We start from the raw sequence: 24614 nt of genomic DNA on the forward strand, positions 1-24614 counted from the left end.
GGATAAAAATAAAAGCAAATTGGCTCATCCTTTTTTATTTTGGGGCCCAAAAGATGGGACATAAATCAACGTTTGAAGCTCATCCTTTTAGTTGGGACCCAAAAGATGGGACATAAATGAACCTTGGAATCAAAAGCATAATTTTTTTCTTTTCAATTTTGAACTCATCTCCATCAGGAAGCTTCCCAATTCCTTCATGTGCTGGTGGGTCCCTGGGGGAACAGCATCATACAGTATATGAAAACATGAAAAAAAAGCCTCGTTGTGGGATTGTTTTTCAAATAAAAAAAGAAAGACAAATCCGTGTTTAAGTTTAATAAAGGTAAACTATCCTCAATTAGTGAGCTAAATTTAAGAAAACCCTCCTTCCTCGTATGTATAATATGAAATAAAGTGCCAGGTGGCAAATCGTGCTGCGTGTAAGGTGGGATTGAAATTGAATGGGACCATCTTGATTGTGAAAGCCAATCAGAAAAGGTTCACAGTGAGTGGAGGATCCTTGTGCTAAGACATCTATCTATCTATCTATCTATATGCAAGAGGCAACAACTTATTAAAGACAAAGATAAAAACCCTTCAACCTGACCACAACCCTTGGGAATATTCTAATTTACCAAGCCAACCAACCATTCTCCAAAAAAACAATACTTTCACATTCCAATCAATGGTAGGCACCAAAATCTAACCATGTGAACTTACTTCCCTATATATAATTCCCTTAGCCAACCAACCTCAAGAACCTCTCTAATACCACACCACACTACAAACACCTTCAACTGATAAAATGTATTCTTCTGCTGCTACTTTCTTTCCTTCACTCCTCCATGACCTTGAGAACTTCCACTCAAGAAGGTTGCTTCTTCACTCCCCACTGAACCAATCAGCCAAGCCTCCGGCAACCCCCCACGATTCCACAGAAACATATCTAGGAGACGGAAATTTCGATGCAAATGTTGTGATGGTACTCTCAGTACTACTCTGTGCACTAATTTGCTCCTTGGGTTTGAACTCCATCATCAGGTGTGCACTAAGGTGTTCGAATTTCGTAGTGAGTGACTCAGTGGCAACGAACAGCCCTCCAGCGAGAGTTGCCAACACAGGAGTGAAGAAGAAAGCCCTCAAGACTTTCCCCACAGTGACTTACTCGGCTGAGCTTAACCTGCCGAGTTTGGACTCAGAGTGTGTGATATGTTTGTCAGAGTTCACAAGTGGTGAAAAGGTGCGCATTTTGCCAAAGTGCAACCACGGATTCCACGTACGCTGCATTGACATGTGGCTGAGTTCACACTCTTCATGCCCCAAATGCAGACACTGCCTGATCGAGACTTGCCAAAAGATTGTTGGCTGCACTCAGCAAGCTAGCTCCTCTCAACAACCCGTCTTGCAGGTGCCAGAAACCATTCTCACCATTACGCCACTGGACCCAGAAGGTTTGGTGCGTAACTATAGGGAACTTTAGTGCTTGTTGCTTAATGACATAACACTTGCAGTTTATTGGACCCTCGGTCAGCCATAATTGGTTAAGACCAGTCACCCACCACCACTCAATCATAATTAATGTAGTGCTTAATCATTAATGTATATAATTAATCTCCTTTCAGCTCTTTCAATTTTACCCTCCCCACTTAACCTACATATTCTATTACATTCTTAAACTACTGTTTTATGTAAGAACACTCTTTCAAACTTCTCAAAAAATTCATTAACATGGTAAAACATATCAAGTTATTAAAGTTTAAAATTTGAAAATTGTTTGTATAAAGTTATCGTTTTCAAGACTATATTTGAGTGGATTGGGTAGAAAATTTGATCTGTTTTGTAATTCAAGCAGCTAGATTAAGAGGGTGAGGAGGCAACAAGCACCACATTTGATGCCTTTTAAGGAAATTAAGTGTGTGATTGTTTTTGTGATAAAATAAATAGAACTTTTTCTAGATTTTATCAGAAAATAAAAACAATTCTCTAAATAACAAGTTAATACAAAGACGTGTAAGTTACTTTTTGGTTGCATGATGTGTGCCACTGCACTACCCTGAGTATTTCTAACCACATGTATTATTAGTAACAATAATACCTTCCTTATACTATATGTAATTCCAACCACATGTATTTGGCTCTGCTCTTCGCATAACATACCATTCTCTTGAAAACACACAATTTTATTAACTACCCAATTTTGCAACCAATCATGTTACACTTTTGTTTAATAAAATTAATGTCTTTTTCAAAAAAAAAAAAAAAAACAAATGAGAAGATCAGGCTCAGAGGCTCATCATCAGATAAATCTATTTAAAATTCGCTTCCTCATTTCTCACAATTAACTAGCGTTTTACTTTTGTTTCCAAGAGATACCATTTTTTATGTATTTTGTTTGACCACAGCCTCAACTGTCATTATTTATATAAGTTTAAAGCTAATATGAAATCTAGCTGTGTTCCGACATCAGAAACATGATCCAGTATAATAAGTAATATGAAGATAATTAATTTCTTGTAATCAAGTTCATGCACGACCACAAGGGTTGTGGGATAAGTATTTCAAAATTTGTATACCATACAACTTAATAGGAATATAATATGACAAGATAATTAATAAATGGTTTCTAACACACTCTCTAATATAATATATTAGAAAAAAAAATGATTTGATGGACTTATATGTCTCCATATTCCATATTATGGTGTTGATTGCTGGAGAGGAAGGGAAAAAAAAATATAGAAAAAAGAAAGAAGATTGAAAGTGGTGTACTTTATACAGTCAATGGAGCATATAATGAATGGAAGATGAGGGTGAAAGCACTAATGAAGTAACAAATGAAAGAAGTGTACTAAAAGTGAGAGGTTGTAGCATATAGTAGTAGCTGACAAAGAGTGTTTGGTTTCATTGCTAACACTGACTAACCACACTATCCCCAACGGTTGAAACTTGATTTGCTATAAAGCTCAACGCATTACTCATATGCTAAATGTGTGCCCATAGCATTATCGTTAATGCAAATTCTGAGGATATTATTCTACCAACTGCAAAAACAATTCCCAAAGCTGTTAGATAACAAAAATAAATAAATAAATCAATCAAACTCATCCATATTAACTTCTACAATCTACGAGTACAAATAAGATATGCTGTTAGTGGATTACAAGTAATTTATATAACAGAAATTACTTCACATTTAACTCAACATCTTCATAATTAAATTACAAGTAATTTTCATAAAAGAAAACACTTTCTCTCACTTAACTCAACTTTAATACGTGCTTGGGTGACGAAAATCTAGAGAATAATTCATTTGTGTAAAAAACTTAAAATACTTTATGATAAAATACGTTATTTGAATAGAGATTTAAAAAAAAATTAAACACTCGAGTAATTTTATTATTTAGAACTATAAAAGTTAAGTTAGTCCTTTAGGCTAACAAGGTTTAAGGATGGTCGTGCTAATAAGGGCTTGACATATGACAATCCCTTTCTTCACCAAAAATTAGGGTTTCAGATTTTCATCTACAGATTGGAGAAAAGCGTGAGAATAATGTTTCTCCTTCACGACGGATATGGTGAACTTCGTGATAGTTGGTTTGCTTTTAGGTTTTTCTCCTACAGGTGAATAAAGAAGGCACGGTGGAGAAACTTATGGAGAGGCGTTGGTGCGACGGTTGAAGATAATTGCGTGATTCGGCTTTGCGTTTATGTGATTTGGGTTTTGCACGCGAGAGGTTGGTGATTTTTGGTTTTGTGAGTTTTGATCTTCTGTGTTTCAAGTTGATGGTGGCTAGTGGAGAATGAAGAACCTTCACGACAACGTTGCTCAAAGGCGCGAGGAACTCGCGATTCATTTTTGCGATGCTTGTGACGAAGTGTTTGGAACAGTGACGCGACCATCTGGTTAGGGTTTCGAAATGTCTGATGATGGAGGTGCAAAGATGGTGGCTGACCATGAGCGTGACGGTGGCAGATAGGTTTAGGTGGTGGCTAGGGTTTTTGTGTAGGAAAAAATTAGGGTTTCTGGAGGTAAGAGATGATGATGACGTGTCAAGGGTGATGTGTAACTGATTGCTCAACTAGACATTTAGTCGTTAACGATTTAAATGTCGTTAGCCAAAAGGACTAAATATAACATAAATTACGATGTTTAGGACTACATTGAACATTTTAAAAAAATTAGAACCATTTCAAACAAAGCTAACAAAAATTGGGACCAACAATGGTATTAAGCCTTAATTTATCTTACATTTATGTTTATTCTTTTCACACTTTTTTATTCTCTTATTGTTAACATGTCACCTTAACATAGTTCGACTTAGACTTGCTCAAAACATAGTCAGATGCTCAATCACTACAAAAAAGTAGATATTATCAACAACCAAAATCTTTCGAAAACGTAAAAAATCTATTAGTAAAGACTTTTTTTCGACGAACAAAAATTTGTGATAAAAGTATAATTAGTAATATTTATCTACGAAAATTTATATCCTTCAATAATTACGGAAAGAAAAATTTGTCGATAAATATTATGATCTAGTTCATCTTCTTCCTTCTCTCTCTTTCTTCTTTCTTTTAACTTTTCATTTTTTTTTGGCATGGTTATCCAATGATGAAGTCAAGACCAATCCAAGAATAAAAAATAAAATATTCTTAAAAAAAATCACTAGCATAACAGAAGGTCTTTAATCACTCCACTATTCATGTCATTACCAACAATCAATGTACAACGTTCTTTCATTAACTGAGGGTTTTTCTTGACATCTCTTCTTCTACAATCACAACAAACAACAATTAAACAAAAGAAAAATCCTACGTCAAAGGTGTTCACAACTCCGATCTCGACAATATGAGGTTGTAGTGCATTGTTTTCATTATTCTCAAATTTGGGAAAGGTTTAAGGAGTTTCGCGCCATCTGTTCTCATAGACGACACCTCCGATGACCTATTATGGTCTAGAGGTAACAATATGACTACTAGATTTGGCTTTAAGGATTTGTGCACAAAGAAGATGATGGAAAAGGGAAGCATATCTAGCACAGTCACTCTAGTCATGAACAATGTGATTATTGGCGCGATGGTGACTCATTACAACGGTGGTGAGTCGTTGGCAGAAGGAAAATGTTCATAATTGTCACTAGTGATATTTCCAGGCATAATGACAAGCAATGACAATAAGGGTGAGGCTTGTGATAACACTCTAATGACAATTGTGATGAGTGGAGATGACAATGGCATGTGGTGGTTGTTAGTAGAGAGGAAATAAAGATGAATGAGACTTAACTCTCTTATGTCAAGATAGAGAATAAACCCTAAAAGCTTCTAGGTTTGAAGATAATATATACGAGTTTGAATAGGAGATGAAGATGAAGAGGAAGAGACTTGGTCTCATTTCTACCACTTATGTACTTACTAGACTATTTAGACAAAAAATTTGTTGTTTTGTAATCGACAAATCTACCGACAAACAAACCTTTCAATAATAAATTTCAATATTAATATCAACAAATTTTATCGACAATAAAATTTATCAACAATACATATTTTATTTATCGACGAATTATATTATTTGACGCGTTAAAGATCAAATAACAACCTAAAATATAATTTAATAAAAAAAAACAATTAATATTGTTAGGTTAAAAAGATTAAATTCAGTTATTGAAACCAAAATTTATCATAATTTTGAAATATAAATAAATTTTAATTTCACATTTAAATTTAAAGACAAAAACATATTTAATTTATTTTTAAATATAAGATAAAAAAAAATTTATATGTTGTTTATTTCATATTTTGAAGGGAAAAAAAAGTGAGACTTTAACTGGTTCTTTAGATAAAAGCATATTAAATTCAGCACTAAATGATGAGTGTGGTTAATTTCTTCTATTTTTTATACAATATCAAGCTTCCTCGGTTAATACCGGGAAAAAGGAAGGCTAATAAGTTTTTTAAACCAAAAACATATTAGAGGACTTAAACTTTTGCGGGTAGCTAGGTGAGAAGTGGAGTAATGGCGGCAGGATCTAGCTTTTAATAAACCCTTACAAGTACATTGGAATAAAACCTCACACCACATTCCCTTCTCCCTTCTTTTTTCACCTTTTACATGTCAAAATCATCATAACTTAATCACATATACCATGCATACATGTTTAAAACTATAATTAATAAAAAGAATACTAGGGAATCGTATGTAATGTGGATGAGATGACTCATACCTACCCGTGATCTATGTACTAGCACATAGAAAATATTATAAATAAATCTCTATAAGATATTAAAATATTATATTCAATTTAAAACCTTACATAATGAATGTTTCTTTATATAGTGTATAATTGATCTATTTCTGTCCTATATAAAACTATAAGACTCTAATTTGATTGTAACAGTTTTTTATTTAAAAGAAAAGACGATGTCATATGTTTTAAAAGATTCTATTATTATTGAATTTAAGGTTTCGTATATTTTTCCTGAAAATAACAAGCTTCTTTGTATTTTATTCTTTTAGAAATATTTATAGCTTTCCAAAATTTAAATTTTCTCAACCTTTCTAGCTTGATGGTCGATTTTTTCTAGCACAAATTTGATATCTAACAAAAATTTATAAAAAAGCATGCATCTACCCATTTTTTAAGACAATACACATTAAAATAACTTCACCCAGTTTCAGAGGTTCTAAAATCTGTATAAACTAATTTTAGTAAACATGTAATCAAAGTAGGTTATAAAGCTTATGCATCAATTGTCAAAGATGCCAAGAAAAAAAAAATGTATAGTTTTGGGCTACGAAGTGCTCCTTTCTGTCACGTCTGTCTAACTACGGTGCACGTATCTATTTTCATTTCTTTCATCATTTTAACAATATTTTGCATTTCAGTAATTTTACTTTTCTTTTGCTGTAAAGTTATGGTTTTTTGGTCCCATGAGTTTCTTATTTTGTGTTAAATAAGTAAACTATCTAGAGGTGATATAAAACATTAATCAGTCCAAACCCTAATATACATTCAAAGTGTGCACAAGTGACCATTTTTAGTTTAAGGCCTGTTAAGATTAGTTTAGTCTCAAAATCTTTGAAAAGGAAACAATTATTAATCTTAACATTAGTAAAGGCAGCAACCAAAGTTTGATGCTGACTGCGAGTAGCAGAACATTAAGCCTCATTGAGGTTTATGACAATCATGACCATATACTCACACTAGCACAGAAAATTAAGAGAAAATCTTAATTGAACCCTAGAAAACCTTAACAAACTCATCTACAAAATCATAGACACTCATAATTTCTTAGCAGATGCTTTTATTCTTTCTGCCCAGAGGAGAACAGCATGCTTCAACTGCTATGCAGTGCAGATAATTCGGGTAGACTTTCCTTTGTTCTGTTTTTTCCTTGCTTCATTAGCTCTATAAACTCCTTAAAAGCTGCATTACCAACAAATTTGAATTAAGATATGACAAATGTCTGTCTACATAGCTCACAATACAGCTCTTGAAAACATTTCTCTAGACAGCAAGTTTTAAGTGTCTCACCGTAGTCAGAATCATGAGGTCCAGGGGATGCTTCAGGGTGGTATTGAAGAGACATAAGTTGTTGTGCAGGGAAAGAAAGACCGGCACAGCTTCCATCATTGAGATTGATATGAGTAACCTTCACTCCTTCCGGCAGTGTTGCAGGGTCAACAGCATAGTTGTGGTTCTGCCAATTTTATATACCAATCCATGAGCCATGAATAAAACAACATACTTAACATGAAAACACTTTTCTTGATAAAAACAAGAAAAAAATCTCAAGTGACTATGATTTTATGAGGTAAAAATATCTCCCTCAGCACTGAGCACACGGCCTAATGCACTCCAATGGAATTTTTAAGTATAATTATGGTGGAACACAAAAAATAAGTAACAGATAATCATCCATTAGTTCACATACCTGAGCACTAATTTCAACATGGCCGGTTTGAAGGTTACGAACAGGATGATTTCCTCCGTGGTGACCAAATTTCATCTTGAATGTTTTACCTCCTAAAGCCTGGCCTAGCAATTGATGGCCCATGCAAATTCCAAAAACAGGCACCTTTCCAATTATATTCTTCACTGTTTCAACAGCATATGGAACAGCAGATGGATCTCCAGGGCCATTACTAAAAAGAACCCCATCTGGCTTCATCTTCAAAGTTTCTGATGCTGGCCATGTAGATGGCACAACAGTGATTTTGCAGCCATAAGATGCTAGGCGTCTAAGAATATTATGCTTGATTCCAAAATCATAAGCAACCACCTGCATTTTCATTCATCAGCAATCAATATAAATTAAATAACCCAATAGTAACAAAATTCAGTACTAATAGCATACAGCATTACGTACATGGAAATTCTCTCTTGCCACTTTACCGGAACTAAACTCCCATTGTTGCTTTGTTTTATCAACCCACTCATGTGGACTTTTGCATGATACTCCACTTATTAGATCAACACCTGGAAAATGAAATAGCATCCATGTAATTCCAATTTTAGAAACATGTACATAAACTCAAACTCACATACTTACCAACAATGTCCCATGACTTAGACATCTGAAGCAGTTGCTCATCTGTTTTGGAATTGTCCGTGCTCAAAACACCAATAAGACTGCCATCTTGCCGCAATCTGCGTGTGATTGCACGAGTATCAACATCATCTGTTGCATCACAAAGCAACATCAAAATCAGAAACCAGGATTTAAACCTATGCAGATTGCAGAGAACAACATTCTTCGCAGAATATCTTTTTACATAAACTACTCACAAATTCCCATGATATTCCTTTCAGCTAAGTATTCACCCAGAGCCTTCGCACATCTCCAGTTAGAGGTACTGAAAAAACATGCATTGCATAGACACAGGGAGAGTGAGTAGACTAAGTAAACCTCAGTCAATCATGAAACATTTCAAAGCGCAAGAACAGAACCTGATGCTCAAACTTCTAATTACAAGACCAGCAAGGAAACACTGCATCGATTCCTCATCATCTGGCAATAGCGAACCAAGAGACAGTTATCAAATAGCTTCCAAGCTCGACAATTCAGGACTCACTCAAATTATTAAAAGAAACCACCAACCAAAATTAACGCCAGTATTCCCAATATGAGGATTTGTCATCAGCACAAACTGGCCAGCATAACTAGGATCTGTCAAAATTTCCTGATACCTGGCAATCGCACACATAAGAAAGATTACCACGGTTTAGCTTGCAAGCAAAGCTGTAAAAAAAAGGAAACATCCCAAGATTCATAGTTTCCTGACCCTGTCAGTGATGTATTGAAAACAACTTCGCCAACTTGAGTCCCTGAAGCACCAAACGATTTCGCTCTCCAAATTGAACCATCTTCTAGAACCAGTCTAGCATCTGAGTTTTTCCAAGGTCTTTCTCCATTACCTATGTCATATGTAATACAACAGCATCGACTTATTTGAACCACGGATAGCAAATTAACAATACCCTCCAAAACCAAAAGCTAAACAGGGGACATTCACATCAAAGGGGAAAAAGAAATAGTAATCTTCATGTCACGAAATGCACTAAAATATGGGTCCTTTGAAAAAGAAAACGTTGTGAAGGTATTGAGGAAACCCATTGAGAGGTTACCCGAAGAGCATCTGACGGTAAAGACGGAAACTTTAGCTGCGGCGGCGGCGGATGGCGGACTGGAGGAGAAGCAGTTGGTGAGGTCGTTGAAGGACAAAGCGAAAGACAAAGCTTTTGTCGCCATGGACAGTCACTGCAGCACCGTTACTGGTATGTCTGTGAAACCAGTCCTGTCGTAGTGCACAGCCTCGCGTTACCTAGGTTTTTATTTTGCAATTTCATCACCTTCTTTTTCCCTTTTTTACTTTTTTAATAATCATTTTTCCTCCATGCAACTGGTAACACTACATTAGTTGTTTTCCATGAAATCGATACTCTCCATTTCAAATTAATTATATTTTAAAATTTTCTTACATAAATTAAGAAGGTTATTTAAGCTAATAATATTCAAATTTTGTACTATTTCCTTTAATTTATAAAAGCATACCATCAAGTATTCTGAGATAATAATATTTATTAAGAAACAAGGATAAAAATAGAAATTTTAATATTTCGTTAACAATTAAGGCTATGTTTATATGCCTATTTTAGTTCTTTTCTTAGTTATTTTGTACTAGTTAACAAATTTACAAACTTTATTACTAGTTACTAGCGTCTGATAACACGTTTTTATGGTGATATATGTATTTTCTAAAACGGAAACTACGTCTGAAAATAATTTTTTGTTTGGGAAATGTGAGGGCAAAATAAGAAATTATGGTTGCTTATTTTAAATTGATTGAAGTTTAAAAAAAATATATATATATATATATATATATATATATATATATTATACAGCTTGTATATATGATTTATATATTATAACACTGTGTATGTTTTATATAATTTTCTATAAATATAATATTATAATTTGGGTCGTACTTAATGACTAGTGCCTTAGTGTGTTTATTTTATATCACTAAAGTTTGTAATGCATGAATATTTTTAAACATATAAATTATATTTTAGAATTTTTTTAAACATTAATATTTTAGTATAACATTTGTAACGTCCTAAAAATATAGTGTAAAGTCATATAATAGGAACATCACATTCATAATACTACAGATCAGTTCTTACAAAAGATAAAACGTACGGTTATGGTCAAACGACCTTACAAAATAGCAAGGGGTTAACACTGTAAAAATATACAATTTTAGACCAAACGGTTTACAAAATACTTATACCGAACGGTCCTCTAAGATAATAAAACAACAGATGGTCGAACGGTTCTACTGTTCGACCTTAACATCTACCTCTACCAAATTTTCTTCTTCCAGCAACGCTTCTCCTTCTGCTCACATCCACACGGATGATCATTGCAACAGAAGGACAACCACCGAACATACACAACGGACAAGACAGGAAGTAGGGTAAGCTTATGTAATTCAATTCAAGTATCAACATAGATTTCACACAATTCAAATAAACGAGATAGTTCATTCACTTTTACATGCAAAGCCTAATACTAGACTCTGACTGTCCGGACTGTATGAATTATGTGTAGCTACGACGTTCTTGCACTCAGGTGATGTAGTAACTGGGATACCCTCAACAGCTGTCACCCGAGGTTAGTCCTATCTATCCAAATTAACCATAAGGACTAGGATCTCCTGCCATTCCCACACATGACTTACCCTTCTCTACGTGAGAACGAGTAATCACGGAATATCAGGATGAACCGCCAGCTTAGCGTGTCCACATTCATACTTTACCAATTCCAATATCCATTCATGAGATATTCCTCCCTGGAATACTCTTTCATAATCAAAGTCATTTCATCTACATCATATTCCATCATCTTTCATCTTCAAAACCTCAAATCGAACCAATTTGAATACAGATCCCATAGGATACCAAATACCGATCGTTAATCTTCAACCCCGAACGAGACCGAACACTTGGAGTGAGACCGAGAGGTCTCCAGTTCCAAAACAGATCAAAACCGAGAAAGTTACTATCGGGGTTGAGAAAGAGACCGATTACAATAATATTTCTCAAAGACTAATAGAATCGAACGTTATTTACAAGGTGAGCCAATTTAATGAACTGACTCATGAGAGTTTAGATCGAATGCCAATAAGCCTAGGCCGAGTACTAAGACTCTAGGCCGAACACCATAGAAACTGATACTGTAGGACATCGAATAATAATAAGTGACAGAATTATATGAAGAAACCGAATGCTATAAATACTTAGCTTATTTATGAGTTTAACATCAAGGAGAACGAGTGCTAGTCGAAGACCGAGCACTGTAGAGACCAAACGCTATTGAGTTTGGCCGAATACTCTTATTTTAAAAATCATATTACTGAATCAAGGTCGAGCGCTTGGTTTAAGACCGAGCACCACTTAGTACGAGTACTTGGTGTAAGACCGAGCATTACTTAGTACGAGCGCTTGGTGTGAGACCGAGCACTACTTAGTACGAGCGCTTGGTGTAAGACCGAGCACTACTTAATTTATAGAATAAAGGCTTGATAAATATTAATGTTCAAGAACGAACGAAATATACAAATACATATAGATATACTGAAGTTTATAATCAAATACCAAGGAACGAATATCCTTGGTTGAATGCTTAAGTACAAATATTACAAAACGAAACGAAGACGCTAGTCTTCAACTAGAATTCTCTCCAAATGAAAGAATCCATTTCCAACCGAGTCCACAAGAAAACCGAACACTATATCGAACGAGCGTTGGTCTAATACCAAACACTTATTAAGAATGAACGCTACTGAGAACGAACACTTGTATAATTGAATGGTCAATACTGAATCTCGACAACATGGTCTAATACCAAACACTTATTAAGAACGAACGCTATTGAGAACGAACGTTGGTATAATTGAATGATCAATACTGACTCTCGACAACATCCCTACCCATTTCATGGTTTTCATTAATCATCAATACTTTTAAACGACATACCATATTTCATCATCAACCAAATCATCAAACACAATATCATTCCAGTTCCTCATACAGTCAACAATGCAGTAACAACCATTTGTCATATTCATTAAAAAAATCAACGAACATGTATCCATACAAAGCAAGAATCTAAATCAAATTATATAAGCTTTCCTTACCTCTAATGTGACCGAACGCTTCTAGATATGGTTATTGGTTCACCTCTATAAGTCCTTCTACCCTCAACATTCAACAATTTCCAAAACTAAACCAAGTAAAAACCAAAACACTATCAGAACCACTCAATTTAGAAGAGTGATCAACACATGAAACCAGAACTTGGTTTGCACGTCCAGGAAACCGCACGACTAAGTGAAGAGAAGAACTTACCAGCTCAGCTTCACAAACCGATCGGTTCAATCGAAAGCCCTTGACACCGGAAGAGTGGAAATGGTGCCTTAGTGATGATTAGAAGAAGAAACGATGAGAATCCTTAGAGAGAAGTAAGAGCTTTTTAGAGAGAAGGAGGAGAGAATGAAAGTTTCAGAAATCTGGGGAAGAAGGGTGCATGCAGAAAGTGGCGTGAAATTTTGAAAACTTTGAGTTTTACTCCTACCATCAAAGCTGAACGGGCACTCAGTTGCTCACACCTGTCTTCCACTATCTGATTTTCAGATCCCCTTCCTTGACACTTGTAATTAACTAAGATGAGATTTTTGAATGGATTTTAATGGGTCTGACAACATTGCTTTAATTATTGATTATTTCTCAATATATATGTATGTATGTGTAAATTTAATTTAAAATTAATAAATTATAGAAATTTAAGAAAAAATCTTTAAAATGCTCATTGTATTAACACGTCATTTGTTCAAATACAATTAGGATAAAATCTCTTAAGTACAGTTTCTTATTTAAATTTGTAGATGAAAACAAAATTAAAAAAAGAAAATCAGATGAAATAGGGCCAGTCAAATTATATTAAAGATAATTTATTAGTAAATTTTACAGAATGACTATTAATCTTATTAGAGGGGTAAAAACAGTAAAATGAGTTATTTCTATCAGAACATTAATTTTTAAGAAAAATACGGAGAACATTCTCAGGTAATGGAAATGTTTTTATTTTGTGATTGAATACCAAAACAGTAGTTATATTTTAACTAATTTTTGAATATTTCGTAAATACAAAAATAATATATGGAGTTTATACGGAGAAGTTAAAATAAATTTTAATACAAATATTTTGAATTTGTATTATAATTTAAGATAGAAAAAAAAATGAAGGTTAGATATGGAAGTAAGATAATTGAAAAGGTAGTTATGTATGTAACTAAGATAAGTGATAAAACAAAGAATTAGCATAGCATGAAGATTGCACCCATGATAGATTCTGGAATGATGCTCATCTCAATCTTAGTACCAATTATTTCGGAAAGTCCCACATATAACATTGACTTCCAACTAATTTATTGGGCTCCTTGTCACTGGGCCCATACAACTCTTCATTCAAACTACAAATATATTCAATTTCATATAACTTTCAAAATTATAAATTTAAAAATTTGAAATATATCTATTTATTATTCTTTAAAAATAATACTCAAACCTATGACTACACCAATATAAACAGATCAAGAGGAATATTTTCCTTCACCCTATACCACAAACTGACAAATGTTTAATTCTTAAGTTCATATGATGATTAACCATATGTGTGAATAAGTTTATAATAGTATAATCAAATACATTATCAATATCCTTATTTGTTTTAGTATAAAAGTGTAGATTAAACAGATCTTTTTAAACATGTAGAATATAGGTTGAATTTGAGAGTAATTTACTATGTACCCACCCTGCTATATCTCAAAGACTAAAATAATAATATATTATTTTTTTTGGCTTCCATAAAGGGCTTTCAAGTACAAAAAAATGTATAAAAAAAAGATTCAATCGCTTTAATTATTTTTAATAATTCAATATAATACTTGTACACTATGAGTTATCTAAGCTTCATAAATATTCAATGTAATATAAATACCACTCTCAAGTTAATTTCTAATCATATTCTAACAATAAAATAAAATTTTGAAATGATTTTTCAAAGTAGAATTTCGGACATTCAATTTAATATAAATATCATTCTGAAGTTAATTTCTAAGCATATTCTTACAATAGAATAAAATTTTGAAATGATTTTTTAAATAGAATTTCAGACGTAAAATATACTTTAACAATCTCGTCAGAAAATATTATTTTACTTTTCTCTAACTTGCAAACAAATTGTCAATATCTATCATAACTTATTGTCAATATCTAAGATTGATTTTGATTAAATAGTAAAATTTTAGTTAACTAAGAGTAGAATGTGTATCGAGTAAGAATTTCTTACATGAATTCACAACGATTTTAAATAAGAGCATTATTTTCATAAGAAAAGAATGTTCTCAACTTAAATTTAACGTCTTATATCTTCTACTTAAGACGCAAGGACTGAGATTAAAGAAAAGGAAAAAAAATGTGTTATTATCTAATATACCTAGATGAAAAGTTACTATTTGTGAAAATCCCAAAATTACTCAGACTTTTGATACCTGAACATTTTCATAATCTTTTAGATATTTTATGTTTTTGTGCTGCTGTAATTTAGATTTTGTATTTCTAGTGTTAGGTTTTTACTATAATGGCCTTCATTGATTTTGTGGGAGTTCAGATTTGTGTTGGGTTTATTGTCTTTTGGTTTGATTCTCTTCTGTCTGTTCTTTGGCAGGAGCATTGTTGTTGACGGAAAACTCCCTACTACATTTTCTGTCCACTAAGGAAGAGGAGGACATTTGTGTTACTGCGATCGTGGAGTTAAAAGGTTAATTTTTTGGTTGAAGATATTTTTATTTTGCAATCTGTCTTTATATTCTTGGTTGAAGATATTTTGGTTTTGCAATGTCTCCATATTCTTGGCTTTGTATTTTGGTTTTTTTCCGTTGATTTTTGGTGTTGGTTTGCCAATTACGAAGAGGATCACATTGGTGTTTACTATATCACTCTCGAGTTAAAAGGTCAGATTTGTGGGTTCAATATATTTTCATTTTTGTGTGATTTATTTGGATTTCTTGAATAATATTATCTCATTGATTAATTTATTTGAGTGTATTTATTTAGTGATTGTTAAAAAGTCATCGTGTTTCTGTTAGTATCGATATATCATCATAATAAGGTGTTGACTTTTGGCTTGAGTTATGTTTTATAGTTTATTATATAATATTCTCCATTATCTCCGGATATATGCAATTTTTTAGCCTAAATATCTTGAAAGATCTTAAATATAGTGTGTTTTTCCATTTTTTATGCCAGGTTATATATTAAACAGTATGGTAAGAAGTTTGATGCAATCAAGGATATTGATGGTAACTGGGAAAAATGTTGAAACTGGCGGTTAGGGTCGTTGATTTGTGGTGGTGGTTAATCGTGATTCTAGTAAATATATGGAAATGATTCTCATCGATGATAAAGTGGATTACATTTCTTTTTATTTTCATATCTTTATTTATGTGTGTTTATTTTTATAACTTATTTCTAGGGTGACAAAATGCCAACAATGGTAAAGAAGGAAGATTTTTTTTATGGCAACTGAAGTTGGTGGAAGGTGATACTTATGTTATGAACAATTTTAAAATTTTAAAGAATAAAGGCCAATATGAGGTATGTGACCATTTGAATAAGTTACTATTTGTTGGTGCCACACTTATAAAACCTCGATCAATACCAAATATTCCCTTAAGAAGCTTCGAGTTCAAAAGCTTGAAGGCAATAGTTGATGGAGATTATTGTTCTGATATGTTGTTTCGTATGAGTTCATTCCTTATTTGTATTATACAATTTTGTGTATTTGATCTATTAAACAAAATACTTATCTTGGTATCTGGACTTATTTTGCGATGCTAAGATATAACTGGTTTGGAGGATAATGTAAGAACAAAGCCACATTACCGCAATGTCGTGTTTAATGTTACATATATAACGTAAACTTAGTTTATCATTAATATAACTATTTGGTTTGAAAATGATTCGGATATAAGGTTGAAGTCTCTTACTCAAAGTACTCGAAGAAGTTGTCTTGAAGACCGAACAAACTTCTTAGTGGTCCTCCATCCTCCATGTTCCGTTGTTCGTTCTCCCTCCTCCTTGTCCAAACCGTATAGGTGGATACCTATCAAAGGCACTTCGATGCCCAAGTTAGTAATGTAACCAAACGGTTGGCACAACAAGTGATGCATATATTGTGCATAGTGATCCTAAAGTCATACCTAAGACCTTTATTTATACTAGTTGTGATGGACCTTTACCTTTCGCTAGCCTAATGACGACTCAATCACACTTTAATATGCATTAGGGGCTTAATGAGTCATCACCACTGGGCATAGCCTAGGAGGATGATCTGGTTGGACTGACTTGGAAGGACGGCTTGGGATGGCCTGGGTGGACGGACTTCAAAGGACGACCTGAGAGGACGACCTGGTTGGATGGAGTTTGAAGGACAACCTAGGACGGCCTGGGAGGACGATCTGGTTGGACGGAGTTGGAAGCATGGCCTGGGACGGCCTGGGAGGACGACCTGAATGGATGGCTTGAGTGGTGCTTGGTATCACAACACACCGTACGGTAGACACTGGTGAGGTGGACCGTACGGTACACAAGCCCCCCAAGCCCGAGCATGATGTTATTCTGCAAAGGGGTTCAGTACATGACCTTCCTGATAAGGATGGGTTCTCCAGTTTAGCTTTTGTCTCTATTTCCTCTTTTTGTTGATTCTACAAAGGGGTTTAGTACATACCTTTGTCAGCCGAGCTGGATAGGTTACCCATCCTGCTTAACTGACATGTGTGGAGATCTATGGTTATTAAATTTCGGTGACACCAATCGGGACTCCTAAGATGGAGATCCATGGTGACCGAAGGTCGATCAGGATTTCCTTGGTGAAGATCAACGGTCGTCAACCTTTGTTGAGGCCGACCGAGATTCCTTTGGTGCACATCCTTGGTTGCCGACCTTCGGTGAGGTTGGTCGGGATTCCTTTGATGAAGATCCACGGTCGCTAAATCTTAGTGAGGCTTGCCGGAATTCCTTTGGTGCAGATCCACGGTCGTCGACCTTCAATGAGGCCGGCCGAGATTCCTTTGGTGAAGATCCACGGTTGTTGACCTTCGATGAGGCTGGTTGGGATTCCCTTGGTGAAGATCCATGACGCCGACCTTCGGTGAGGCCAAACACTTGAGGTCAAATTTGGTTAAGTACCTGAGAGGCCATAAGAGGCCAAGCAGTTGAGGCCAAGGTATGGTCGAACGATTGAGGTCAAACAATTGAGGCAAAATTTTAAGTACTTGTGAGTCCATGGGAGGCCGAGCAGTTGAGGCCAATGTAAGATCGAACGGTTGAGGCGGAACAATTGAGGCCGAACACTTGAAGCTAAATTTGGCTAAGTACCTTTGAGGCCATGGGAGGCCGAACAGTTGAGGCCAAGGTACGATCGAACGGTTGAGGCTGAATGGTTGTGGCCGAATGGTCGGCTGAGTACCTATGAGGCCAAGTTTGAGAAAGTACTTGTGAGACCAAAGTATGGCTGAACGGTTAGGGCTGAGCAGTTGAGGCCAAGGTATGGCCGAACGGTTGAGGTTGAACACTTGAGGCCAAATTTGGCTAAGTACTTATGAGGCCATGGGAGGCCGAGCAGTTGAGGCCAATGTATGGCCGAACACTTGAGGCCAAATTTGGCTAAGTACTTGTGAGGCCATGGGAGGCCGAGTAGTTGAGGCCATGGTATGGCCAAACGATTGAGGCTGAACACTTGAGGCTAAATGGGTCGAACAGTTGAGGACGAATGGTTGAGGCAAAATTTGGATAAGTACTTGTGAGGCCATGAGAGGACGAGCAGTTGAGGTCAAGGTATGGCTAAATAGTTGAAGACGAATGGTTGAGGCCGAATGGTCCGTCAAGTACCTGTGAGGCCAAGTTTGAGAAAGTACCTGTGAGATCAAGGTACTGTCGAACGGTTGGGGCTAAGCAGTTGAGACCAAGGTATGGCTGAACGTTTCAGGCTTAATAATTGAGGTCAAATGGTTGGCTAAGTACTTGTGAGGTCAAGTTTGTGAAAGAATCTGTGAGACCAAGGTATGATCGAACGGTTGGAGCCGAGCAGTTGAGGCCAAGGTATGGTCGAACAGTTGAGACCGAATGGTTGGCCAAGTATCTGTGAGGCTAGGTTTGAGAAAGTATTTGAGACCAAGGTATGGTCGAACAGTTGGGGCCAAGAAGTTGAGGCCGGATGGCCGAGGCTGGAGGGTCGAGGCCAAATATTAGAGGTTGGATAACCAAGGCTAGATGACCGAGGCTGAATGGCTGAGGCCGAATACTTGATACAGAATGGCCAAGGCAGGATGACCAAGGTTGGATGCCAAGGTTGGATGACAGATGCCGAATCGTTGAGACTGGCTGGCCGAGGCCGGATGACCGAGGCTGGATGGCCGAGGCCGAATACTTGAGGCCAAATGACCAAGGCCGGATGGTCGAGACCAGATGGTCGACGGCGAATGGCTGAGGCCAGATGGCCGAGACCGAATAGCTGAGGTCAGATGGCCAAGGTTGGATGGCCAAGGCCGAATGACTGAGGCTAGATGGTCGAGGCCGAATGACTGAGGCTAGATGGCCAAGGCCGGGTGGTTGAGCTCGGATGACTAAGGCCGAATACTTGAGGTCAGATGGTTGAGGCTAGATGGCTGAGGCTAGATGGCCGAGGCCGAATGCATAGGGCCGGATTACCGAGGTCAAATACTTTGGGCCGAATAGCCGAGGCTGAATACTTGAGGCCGGATGACTGAGGCTGAATGGTTGAGGCCAGATGGTCGATGTTGCATGGTCGAGGCCGGATGGCGTTCGACTCACTGAGAACGTATGGCCGAGGTGGGGTGGCCGAGGCCGAGACTGAATACTTGAGGCCAAATGGCCGAATGCGAATGGTCGATACCAGATGACCGAGGCCGAATGGTTGAGGCCAGATGGCTGAGGTCAGATGGGCGAGGTTGGATGGCCGAGGCTGAATGACTGAGGTCGGATGGCCAAGGTCGAATACTTGTGGCCGAATGGCTGAAGCCGAATACTTGAGGCTGAATGGCCGAGACCAAATAGTTGAGGCCGAATGGTTGAGACCATATGGCTGAGGCAAAATGGTGGAGGCCGGATGACCGAGGCCAAATGGCCTAGACCGAATGGCTGAGGCTGGACGACCGAGGCTGAATGGCTAAGGCCGGATGGCTGAGGCCAAATGGGTAAGTCATGTCGTGAGAATAGCAGGAGGCCCTAGTCTAAGGGGGGACACCTTAGGTGAGGGATAACGGGCTAACCTCGTGCGACAGCTGATGGGTTTCCAGTTACTACACCCACGAGTGCACGAACGACCAAAGCTACATATTCATACAATACGGTTGGTCAAGTCAAGTGTTCGTTCATTGCCTGTAATGTATGGTCGGTCATTGTATGCTTGAAATGCTCGGTTGGCACATGCTTATGTATTTGTTTAATTTGTATGATTAATGTAATCAATTAAATTATTCTAGCTTACCCTTGCTTTTCTGTGGTCTGTCTTTGTGTATTTGTTTCTCTTTTGCGATGATCACCTGATTGGTGTGAGCTTAGGGATACAACTTATTCAGTTGGCTCATCGGAAGGTTGTTGGTATAGCAGTGGTATAGGAGTATTTCGGTCTTTAGGTGAAGAATTTAGTTCTTCATAAAATTATAGTTCTGTTCTTTCTTTATCAATGTAATGTTTCATTTTAGTAAATTTTATATTACTAAATGGGGATGTTACAATTTTTCTAGACTCGATTTCCGAATGACTTATGTAACTCAATTTTGGAAAGACTTATGTAATAGAGTGATATTCATATTAAATTTTGCATTTGTTATAACTCTCATGATATGCAGAACCATTACATTTTTTACAGAATTTTATCAATATGATAAGTAAATTCCCATATCATCCATTGGATATAGTCATTTTTCATACTCCTTCTGAGACTAATTCATACTCCTCCTCAAACCACACATAGACACAAAGTTTGACAAAAGGAATAATGAAAAAATAACAATAATACACTTTATTTGTTCGAAATGAAATTCTATTACATTGTTAAAGTTCTGAATTATTTCTCTATAGGATTCATGATTGCAGGATTTTCGTTAGAGCTGTCATTTTTCTTAAACCCCAAGGTCAGTCCTGGCCTTTTATATAATCAACCATTCTTTTTTGACCCACGTCTAGGGGGCTTTTCTAAAGCCCCCACCCCCCAAAACCCCCCTGAAATGGGCTGGGATTGAATTGGGGCCGGGTTGGCCCCCTAGCCCCCATTGTTTTGTGCCACGATGAAGCATTTTCATTCTTTACAAAACAAAAGCTTTGTCTACGAGCTTAGGTCGCCTGCGGCATCAACCTCAGAGATTTCCATAACTGCAAAACCCAATTCGGCCCTTCTCTCAATCACCCTTACGAGCTCAGAATTTCTCAGAACTGCAAAACATTTTGGAGGTACCCACTTCGTTTCTCACCTACTTCATGTTATTTGTCTCTCTATGCTTATGAGTGTGAACCAGAAATAATATCTTGGATGTGTTTGTTGGTGATATATGGGTGTGTCTCAATGTCATGAGGCAATCAAGCCTAGGGTTCTCATTCCTCTTTTCTATGCATGCTTTGTGAGGAAGGAACGAATTCAGGTATGAGGAGCTAAACCCTATCTCGATCGAATTTATTGGTTGTATGAGTATTAGGTGATGTTGTGTGATAACGGTTTAAAATATTGTTATTTGTGATGTAATTTTGATACTAAATGCACCCTTTTTAACTTAGAAACTTGCTTTGACTCATGTTTTTGTTTTAGTTTTGTGAATAAGAGAGTTGAGGTTATACTTGATGATTTTATCACCAAATTCCCATGATTTTGTAGGCTATTGGAATGATTTGAAGGAAGAGTTAAAGTACAAAATAGTTGGAATGCAGAAAAGTCAACCAGAGTGCAGAAAAGTCAACCAAAAAAGTCAGTAGCGAAGCTTGGGCGCCCAGTGGAGGCTTGGGCGACTAGAAATTGACGTCCACCACCCGAGCGCCCAAAAAGGGGCGCCTGGGCGTCATGCGTCGTGGATTAGGCAGATTTTTTTGCTTTGTTTCGACTCTTTTGGACCAGACCCTGTTTCTACTCTTTTTTGACTCTATTTAAAGGATCCAGGAGCTCTAGGTTTGGTATCTCTGGCTGGAGCAACACAACAACACACTCTTATACTCTCTAAAGGTGGATCTGGAGGCGGGAGCTTCCTCTTCTACTCTTAGGGTTTTACTATCTCATGTTTTTCCATTGTACATCTAGTTTCTCCATGTCTATGGGGAACTAAACTCTATTTATTGTTGGGGAATGATGTAACCTTGTGAACTCTCACGTATTTGAATTCATTCTTAATCATATATGCTTTATTCATTAATTGTTAGGGAATTCATCTGTTTCAATGCTTGCTCTATTTAACTCATTTAGTTGCATGATTCATGAATTGCATGAGTGTCGGAAGGTTCCTTACAATTCAGGTTCTTGTTGAATTCTCCCAAGGGTAATATTTCTCAAGGATGAGGGTATGAGTACTTGGTCGTCTTAAGCTCTTGATCTTTAGACTTAATTTTCTAGGAACGCTAGGAATTGCACGAACTAGGATTAAGGCAGGCTGATTGCGATAAGGGATTGGGTTATAAGTACTTTAGTGAATGACATTAACATTAATGCATAAAGAGGAATTTTTATATACATGAGAGGGAACCTGGTGAAATCTAACCCCAACAATATATTCATCTCATATTATACAACATCTGTTCATCTCTATGTTACTCTACTATTAATCAATTTGCATTCATATTTTATTTTTTGTTTTTGCATCTCAAACCAATGATCTCGTTTATTTTAAGTCTTAATTAATTAATTCATCACACGACTTTTTAGTGCCGAGAGTCCTCTAGGATAGGATATTTGGTCTTACCATTTTATATTACTTGTGCGATTTGGTACACTTGCCAATCTGTTAACAAGTTTTTGGCGCCGTTGTCAGGGACTCATGGTTTAAACTATTCTATTTGTGTGATTCTTAATTAATTTTGGCTTTATTCTATTTTATTTTATTTTATTTGACTTGATTTGATTTGATTTGATTTGATTTTGTTCTATTTTATTTATTTTGTTTTATTTTATTTTATTTTATTTTGTTTTATTTTGTTTTATTTTATTTTATTTTATTTTGCTTTTGTTTTTGTGCTAACAGTTTTTTCTAGGGTTTTGTGTCTAATGCTTTCAGGATGCAATTCGGACAAGAAATTAATTATATGGGCACTCAATTCCACCAAGGTAATTTCAACCACTGGTGGGAACCTCACTCAAACATGGGACCAGGTCAATTTGGACAAGCTTCCAGACAACAATAATGGCAGCAACAACCCTCTATATCAGAAAGATGGGCTAAGATGGATGACACGCTTCAACAACTCATACAAACGTCTGAGTCTCACCATAATAGCATTTGAAGCAGAATGCAGAAGGGTGGAGGCGCATTGTAGGTTCATAATTCAGAAGGTGGATGATTTTGGGGGCAATATGAAAGTTACCCCTAAAGAGGAGTGCAACGCCGTTATCACTGAGAGTGACAAGTTTTTAGATGAGAGAAAAATAGAGATAAAACAATAAAGTTTGAGAAAAAAGAGAAGGATGTAGAGGAAAAGAAAGAAAAAGAAGAGAGTGAGAGAAAAGAAAAGGAGAGGGAAGAAGAGGAAGAAGATGAGAGAAAAATAGAGAGAAAAGAAAAAGAAAGTTTGTGTGAAAAGAAGAAAGATATAGAGAAAGAAGAAGAAGAGAGTGAGAGAAAAGAAAAGGAAAAAGATAGGGAAGAAAAGAAAAAAGAGAGGAAGAGGATAAGGAAAAAAAGAAAGAATTATATGAAAAACCTCTTCCTTACCCATAGAATTATTCTAAGGAAGAGAAGGAAAGACAGTTTGAGCAATCCATGGAAATCTTCGAGGAATTGGAGATTAAAATTCCTGTGACTAAGACATTGCAACAGGTACCCAGTTATGTTAACTTCCTGAAGAAATTCAACAAAAAGAGAAAAAGTCTAGAGGAAGAAACAATTGAGGTACAGAGCAATTGCAGTGTGATCTTGCAGAAGGCACTTCCTCCAAAAGTTAAACATCCGGGAAGTTTCAATATCTCATGCACTATTGGGAGTCATGAAAGAGGGAAAGCCTTAATTGATTTAGGGTCTAGTATCAACTTGATGCCCTTATCTGTACTTGAAAGGATTGGTGGTCTTGAAGTCAAGCCTACAAAGAGGAAGCTATTGAAGATAAGTTGGTATGGAGACAAAAAGGAGAACACCAAGATTAAAGTTGGAATTGGGTGATCCAGATTGAGCTTAATGGTGTCAAGCTAGTGACGTTAAAGAAGCGCTTGCTGGGAGGCAACCCAGTTTCTAAATTTTTTTTTATCTTTTATTTAATTTTTTCTTTTTTTATTTAGTTGTGTGGTTTGGATTTATTTTGTTTTTGTGTGTTTGAGTTTTTTTTGGTTATATGCTGCTATTGATGGCAGTAATGACAACATCTACTAATGGATGCTTCTACAACATCTACTAATGGATGTTGCTATGATGAACATGATGAATGATAGCATCTACAAATGGATGTTGCTATGGAAGAGGACGGTGACTAGACATCTACTGATGGATGTTACTGATAGTATCTACTGATGGATGCTATGATGATGAAGATTGGGTCAAGCTAGTGACGTTAAAGAAGCGCTTGCTGGGAGGCAACCTAGTGTTTTACAAACTTTTATTTTATTTTTCTGTTTTTGTTTTATTGTTTTTATTAATTGTATTTTGTTTCTGTTTTATTTTTTTGTTTATTTATTGTACTTTGCTTGAATGAACTTCACTGCTTTGATTCAATTGTGATTATTTTGTGATAAGTATTGCTTTGTGATATTCTAGTGTGTGGATTGATGTTGAGATGATGCATGATGTGTTGATATACAAGTGA

At 36.2% G+C, this 24614-nt stretch overlaps 3 protein-coding genes across 3 annotated transcripts; 2 read left to right on the forward strand and 1 right to left on the reverse strand.

Moving 5' to 3' along the window:
- Window positions 1-603: 603 nt before the first annotated feature.
- Window positions 604-1610, forward strand: LOC108331031 (RING-H2 finger protein ATL78). Its single transcript, XM_017565643.2, has one exon. It carries the CDS (start codon window positions 785-787, stop codon window positions 1457-1459), a length of 675 nt encoding a protein of 224 aa, XP_017421132.1. The 5' UTR covers window positions 604-784; the 3' UTR covers window positions 1460-1610.
- A 5444-nt stretch (window positions 1611-7054) lies between these two features.
- On the reverse strand, window positions 7055-9829 carry LOC108330561 (carbamoyl-phosphate synthase small chain, chloroplastic). The gene is made up of 10 exons (XM_017565047.2): window positions 9606-9829; window positions 9263-9395; window positions 9079-9167; window positions 8928-8988; window positions 8766-8833; window positions 8530-8658; window positions 8347-8456; window positions 7912-8259; window positions 7512-7677; window positions 7055-7403 (listed from the first exon to the last, which is right to left on the reverse strand). The coding sequence occupies exons 1-10, from the start codon at window positions 9727-9729 to the stop codon at window positions 7315-7317; spliced, it is 1317 nt and encodes a 438-aa protein (XP_017420536.1). The 5' UTR covers window positions 9730-9829; the 3' UTR covers window positions 7055-7314.
- Window positions 9830-23581: 13752 nt separating this feature from the next.
- Window positions 23582-23977, forward strand: LOC128196216 (uncharacterized). Its single transcript, XM_052876458.1, has one exon. It carries the CDS (start codon window positions 23582-23584, stop codon window positions 23975-23977), a length of 396 nt encoding a protein of 131 aa, XP_052732418.1.
- Window positions 23978-24614: the final 637 nt, after the last annotated feature.

Source organism: Vigna angularis, chromosome 4, assembly GCF_016808095.1.
Source record: "Vigna angularis cultivar LongXiaoDou No.4 chromosome 4, ASM1680809v1, whole genome shotgun sequence".
NCBI lineage: Eukaryota > Viridiplantae > Streptophyta > Magnoliopsida > Fabales > Fabaceae > Vigna > Vigna angularis.